Here is a 7,285-nt window from a genome sequence, read left to right on the forward strand (position 1 = left end):
ATTCCCATTGTTCATAGATTTGGTCTTTTCATGATGTCCCAGATAGCTTGGGTGGTTTGTGCTTGGAATTTTATTAAATTTCACATTTTCTTTGATGGGGGAATCCATTTCTTCTATCTGGTCTTCAGTGCACTTCTTAAACAGTTTTCTTTATTCAAATCCACTGTTTGTGTTACAGTAGATTTCATTAATGGATTGATTCATGTCCTCCTAAGGTCCTTGACCATGTTCATAATAACTGTGTTGAAGTCCTTGTTTTGTGCTTCAGCACTATTGCCTTTCTCAGGAACCAGTGTAGTTGTGTTACTGAGCTCTAGTGGGGACATTGTGTCAAGACTATTTTGATTGTGTCCTTCTGCTGGCATCTAGGCATCTGGGTTTAGGAGGATAGCACTTCTAGAAGTTGATATCTGCTCTTGCTTCTGTTGGGTAGGCTTTTCCTTCCTTAGTTTCTTTTGTCCTCCCCAGATATTTGCAAAGTGTATTATGGCTGTGGGTTGCCCTGAAGGGAATGCTCTGAGTCTCTTCCAGGTGTGGCCACTGGTGGTTCCAGGAAGAAAGTGAGTCTAGGTATTGGGAGCTTGCAGGAAAGAATGGGATGGGCTAGACTGGCAAGGGGCTGAGAGGGTGCATAGGGAGGATGGAAATATTAGTCACCCAGCTGGATCTGTGGAGTCCCCAGGAAATGGAGGAAGAGTGTGAAGTCAGGTCTCTCCTCAGCAGGGTTTCTGCCCCAGGGCTGGGCATGAGACTGGATGTTTGAAAATGGAGGACAGAAAAGAAAAGCCTGCCTTCTTGCTTCCCTGGACAGTATGGCCAGTAAGTTTGCAGTGGTAGACAGTCTCCAATGATGGTGGCTGAGAAAAAGAGGCAAGATGAGGAGTAGGCTTCAAGAGAGGATTTATTTACTCTCTCAGGATTGGGGAACAGGAAAAAGGAGAGGCCAGAGCAGGCACCCTGCTACAAAGGTGAGAATGAGACAGGGGAAGTAGAAGTGGAGGATAGGAAGGAGATTGAAGTTCATGTACCTGATTCTTTGCTCAGCATACTAAGTGTGTTTACAGGTAGAGAGTGTCTGTCGTGTTGCTGATGGAGACAATGTGATGGGATGTGGAAGGGGGAGTGTATAAAAAACAAGAGTAATGGTTTTTAGAATTTCTACATGACTGAAGAAATACAGAGACACTGGAAGTGAATGCAGGAAACTCAATAATGGCTATCTGATCATAAATGGGAAGGACTGAATATTACTGGGGCACATATGGAACATTGGAAGTTCAGAGGTGTAAACTGTTATAAAGGCCAAAACATGGAGATTGTAGTGAAGTTAATTTATTTGATAGTAACTGTAATATATTTCCTTAATAATGGCTGCTATGAGGAACCTAAAATATATATATTTTTAAGTTAATATTTTTATAATTCTTCATATTGTTTTATTTGTGACTATTCTTTTTGACCATTTTTTATTTTATAATTTAATTTAATTTTACATATTATCCATGGGTTCCCCTGTCCTCCCCTCTTGTGCCCCCACCCCTACCTTCCCCGCATCACAGCCCCCATTCCCATCTCCTCCAGGAAAAAGACTCCACTGGGGATTCAGCTCAACCTGGTAGATTCAGTCCAGACAGGTCCAGTCCCTCCTCCCAGGCTGAGCAAAGTGTCCCTGCATAGGCCCCAAGTTACAAATAGCCAGCTCATGCACTCATGACAGATCCGGGTCCCACTGCCTCCCAAACAGTTCAAGCTATTCAACTGTCTCACTTATCCTGAGGGCCTGATCCAGTTGGGGACTTCTCAGATTTTGGTTCATAGTTCATGTGTTTCCACTAGTTTGGCTATTTGTCCCTGTGCTTTTTCCAATCTTGGTCTCAACAATTCTCGCTCATCAGTCCCTCCTCTTTTTTGCCAATTGGACTCCAGGGACCTGGCTGTGGATCTCTGCATCCACTTCCATCAGTCATTGGATGAGAGTTCTAGCATGACTGTTAAGGTGTTTGGCCATCCAATGACCAGACTAGGTCAGTTCAGGCTTTCTCTCTACCATTGCCAGTAGTCTACAGTGGAGGTACCTTTGTGGATTTCTGGGGACCTCTATAGCACTTTGCTTCTTCCTATCTCATGTGGTCTTCATCTCCCGCTCCCCTAAGCTTTCTTTCCCTCAAACCTTGCCCTTCATTACCCCCACTCATGTCCAGGTTGTTAATGTAGATCTCATTCATTTCTCTGTCATTGGGCTATTCCTGTGTCTTTCTTAGGGTCCTGTTTTCTAGGTAGCCCCCCTGGAGTTGTGTAGCAGTCTAGTCATCTTTGTTTTACATCTAGTATCCTCCTATGAGTAAGTACATACCATGTTTGTCTTTATGAGTCTGGGTTACCTCACTTAGGATGATTTTTTCTAAACCATCCATTTGCCTGCAAACCTCATGATGTCATTGTTTTTCTCTGCTGAGTAGTACTCCATTGTGTATATGTACCACATTTTCTGTATCCATTCTTCTGTTGAAGGGCATCTAGGTTGTCTCTAGGTTCTGGCTATTACAAACAATGCTGATATGAACATCGCTGAGCAAGTGCCCTTGTATTAGATTGAGTCTTCCTTGGGTATATGCCCAAGAGTGGTATAGCTCGGTCTTAGGGAAGATGGATTCCCAATTGTCTAAGAAAGTGCCATATTGATTTCCAAAGTGGCTATACAAGCTTGCATTCCTACCAGCAGTGGAGGAGAGTTCCCCTTGCTCCACATCCTCTCCAGCATAAGCTGTCTTCTGTGTTTTTGATCTTAGCGATTCTGACAGGTGTAAGGTGGTATCTCAGAGTCATTTTGATTTGCATTTTCCCAGTAATTAGAGATGTTGAGCAATTCCTTAAATGTCTCTCAACCATTCGAGCTTTCTCTGTTGAGAATTCTCTGTTTAGTTCTATAGCCCATTTCTTAATTGGACTGTTGGGCATTTTGATGTCTAATTTCTTGAGTTCTTTATATATTCTGGATATCAAAGAAAATGAATACACCACATATCCAAACTTATGGGACACTATGAAAGCAGTATAGAAGGCTGCAAATAGATCCATATCTGTCACCGTGCACAAAACTTAAGTCCAAGCAGATCAAAGACCTCAACATAAATTCAGTTACTCTGAACCTGATAGAAGAGAAAGTAGGAAGTAGTCTTAAATGCATTGGCATAGGAGATCACTTCCTAAATATAACACCAGTAGCACAGACACTGAGAGAAACAATCAATCAATGAGACCTCTTGAAACTGAGAAGCTTTTGTAGAGCAAAGGACACGTTCAATAAGACAAAGCAACAGCCTACAGAATGGGGAAAGTTCTTCCCACTTTTTGTTTTTCTGTTCCTCCATGTCATTTTTTTATTTCTTCTATATAAGGCTCTAGCCTCTTCATGATTTTATTCATAAGGTTGTTTTCGTCTGCTTCTTCCATTTTGTGATGTTCAGGTCTAGCTGTTGGAGGCGGGCTAGGTTCTGGTGATGCTGTATTGCTCTTTGTTTTGTTGTATGTACTTCTGCCTTGACGTCTGCCCATCTTTAATTTCTTTCTTTGTTTCTTCCTTAACCCATTGGTGATTCAGTTGAGCATTATTCAGTTTCCATGAGATTATAGGTTTTCTATAGTTTTTGTTGTTCTTAAAATCTAACTTTAAAGCATGGTGGTCTGATAGAATGCAGGAGGTTATTCCAATTGTTTTGTATCTGTTGAGATTTGCTTTGTGGCCAAGTAAGTGGTCGATTTTAGAGAAGGTTCCATGGGGTGCTGAGAAGAAGGTATATTCTTTTTTGTTCAGGTGGAAAGTTTCAGCTTTAAAAGTCTGGTCTGGGATTATGGGTTCAGACAGTGATCTGGTGAGTAGTAGAATCCAGCTGGATTCTGAGGTCTCTGCAGTATGGTTAATAAGGATCCTTTGGCTAACAGGGGGCACTGTGTGTCTGAGACATTCCACTTCCACTTGCTGAGAGAAGGTGGCCTTAGGGCTCACCCTTTGCTCACTGAGGACACTCTGTCCTGTCAGAGTTCAGGGAGAAAGGGGCTCCACCCTGTCTTAGCTAGTGATACCTCCCAAGACTCTCCTTCTTCTGAAAGCCTAATGATCTCTGTCCCATGCTGTGATGTGAGCTAAGCCCCATGGTAGGGATCACAGATTCTTCTCAGTCACAGTGGAGACATGACTGAGGGAACAGCCACTTCTCTGAGGAGATGGGAAAGGAGGCCTGGGAAAACCTAGACTCCCTGTGGAGACCAGGGTCTGGGTCCACTTATTCTCTCTTGAACTGCTTCTTTCTCATTGCAGGGGTAGAGACCGGCCTAAGAGCTCTGGTGTCACCCTGGCTATATCTGCTCTTATGCACAGATCACTCAACACTTTCCACAGCACCTCACCTGTCATCTGTTAGTACCTATTTACTGCAAGTAACCTTTCCCAGTCAACCTTCCTGCCCTGTGCATCTCTGCTATCTTTGCTGACTTACCTGAATCTTGAGCATCAAAATCAGTTCTATTGTCTCTAGCATACAATGATGAAAAACAAGTCAGACATCCATCCCTCATATCCCCTTGGCTGCCCCTCTAGTCAGTAAGAAGTGGTCCTGCAAGAAATACTAAATTTTCAACGTTCTTATCAAATACCGTAAAACAAACCTTGTCTTTCCATTCTCTTCCATCAATACTGAGCTTCTGCTTTCTGAGTCCTTTGATGTCCCTTACTAAGTGCCCACTCCTCTTCAAGTTTTAGAAGTGTTAGCCCAGTCAGACATAAGCAACCACATTTATTTAGATAATGCCTACAACAAAAAATGGAATGTTCACCCATCCAGGGACTTCCTCTCCCCTCTTTATCCCGTGTGCTTCACAAGCTCTTGTGGGTTGACTGCTGTGTGCTGTCCCTGCCTATCCACATTCATCAGAGAAATATATCAGTAATGGCTCCACTAGAACACATCACCAAGTTCCTTGTAGTTTTCTTTTCATGTGTCTGAAATATAAGGTGAAGAAAACACAGCAGAACTGATATATTGAACAATTGTGAAAGGTGTTGGTTGCTTGGGGACTTAAAGGAGTGTACTGAGTCTCTCTATGTAGTTTTTGAAGGACAGGTACCCACATGTGGTAGCCCTAACAGAAATGGGGCCCAATGACTGAGTCCTCCACTTTTTGTGAGGACCTACTGTCCTACTGTGGATCTGAAAGAGGATTTGAAAGAGGATCTGAAAGAGCACACAGTCCTTGGTGTGTTTCTACCTGATATATATATATATATATAGATATATATATATATATCACTTCACCTGGCTTGCTGTTACAGGAACTCACACTGTGAATCAACCACTAGAAGGAGTTAATGAGAACTCATTTGCATGACAAGCCCCTCTTGTACTGTACTGGAGATGAGATACCGAGGCAGCCCAGACAGAAGACCCTGGTTGAAGAAGAAGCTGTGCTGTGCCTACCATGGCTTGGACTCCTCTCAGCTTCATGATTCTATCTTACTGTGCAGGTAGGGACAGGCCTAAGAGTACTGGGGAGGACTCCTAAACTCAGGGAGTCCCTTCTGGTTCAGATCCCCAAGAATTTGCACCTCAGCTCTGCTCTTCACTGTGGCGTCCTCTTTTGCAGGTTCCTTTTCTCAGTCTATACTGACACAACTGCCCTCCATCCCTGAGGCTCTTAGACCAACAGCCCGACTCACCTGTACTCTGAAGAGTGGCATCAGTGTTGCTGGTAACAAACATTTACTGGACCAGCAGGTGCAGGGAACTCTCCTCGGTTTTTCCTGCACTACTACTCAGACTCAAACATGCAGCTGGGGCCTGGAGTCACCAATAGAGTCTCTGGATCCAAAGATGCCTCCCAAAATGCTGCAGATTTGCACATCTCTGAGCAACAATCAGAGGATGAGGCTGACTATTACTGCTCCATCTGGGAAAATAGTGTGTCTCACAGTGATACAGGCAGATGGGGAAGTAAGGCACAAATTCTAGCTTGTGATTAAAAAAAAAAATCAGGACTGTTTCTTCATTACCTTGAAATATTTGTACACTACTAAAGAAAAAGATAATGAAAAAGTTCATTCAGAAATTTTGTTGCATATTTTCACCAAATAATAGAGAAAAAAGAATCAAACTATCAAAGAAAACCCTCACACCTACAGTACAGTTGACAACAAACGATGGTGAAGATGAAGGGGAGGAGAATCTTCATCCAGTGTTGGTGAGCTTGCAAAGTGTAGCAGACACTCTGGAAATCAGTGTGGAGAATTCTCTAAAGGTCTTAGATGAGAAATACTATATGACTGAGATGTATGACTCCTTAGCATATGCTGAAAACACGTGATTTCCTACTACAGATGTACTTCTGTAGCCATGTTCCTCAACATTCTATTCACAATAGCTAAGAAATGGAAGCAGCCTAGCTATCCTTTGATTGGTTAATGGATGATGGAAATGTGGAACAAGTATACAATTCTATTCAACTGTAAAGAAAAATGAAATCTTCAAATTAATCGGTGAAACTGGGAAACATTTTACTTAGATCACCCAGGTGCAGAAAGACAAATGTCTTCTGTTTCCTCTTTTTTATAGATTCTAGAACCGAATCTTCTTGGCTTGAATGTAAAACCTTGAATAATCATGAAAGCCAGGAAAGTAGAAAGAGAGCACCATGGAAGAAGATGTAGCTTCTGAGAGAGAAATAGCAGGAAACGGGTGCTATGAAGGGAAAACTAAAGGTGGGGTCTTGACTAGGGAAGAGGAAGGAAGTACTCCACAGAGCGAGGGAAGGGGAGGGAGAAATACACAGTGAGAGGGAAGAAAAGGGAGAGTAGCATAGGGAGAGGAAAAGGGACATAACACTAAGGGTGTTTGAGATCAAGAGCAAAACCTATTTTATATGCTCACTTAAAAATACATAGAAATATATATTGTTTTAGTGAAGTGACTTCACATAGTGGGAATATGAATCCCTTGGACCTGTAGATTGGCTGAAACCACCCAATTACATCAATAAAATCATCAGTTGAGTTGTTGGTGACTGACTGGTCCAAGAGACCTCCAAAATGATAGAAACTATTGCTATTGTGTCAGATTCCAGCTCTAGTGGGCTTGTGAGCCAAGGATGGAGGTGTGAAATAGGCAAAAAATGAAGAGTCTGTCCACCAATTTTATTTCAAACAGATGGCATTGAACAACTCAACCTGTTTTTATTTATACAAGTTGCAATGCATTCAAGCATGAGCAATTGCAACACATTCCTTTTAACCATT

General features: G+C 42.4%; 1 gene segment (V, D, J or C); it reads left to right on the top strand.

Moving 5' to 3' along the window:
- The first annotated feature begins 5,475 nt into the window (after nucleotides 1–5,475).
- On the top strand, nucleotides 5,476–6,357 carry LOC118590231. The segment is given in 3 exon segments: nucleotides 5,476–5,521; nucleotides 5,641–5,987; nucleotides 6,176–6,357. Coding segments are annotated over 3 exon segments (575 nt in total).
- The last annotated feature ends 928 nt before the right edge of the window (nucleotides 6,358–7,285 follow it).

The sequence above is a fragment of the Onychomys torridus genome, chromosome 8, assembly GCF_903995425.1.
Source record: "Onychomys torridus chromosome 8, mOncTor1.1, whole genome shotgun sequence".
Classification (NCBI taxonomy): Eukaryota; Metazoa; Chordata; class Mammalia; order Rodentia; family Cricetidae; genus Onychomys; species Onychomys torridus.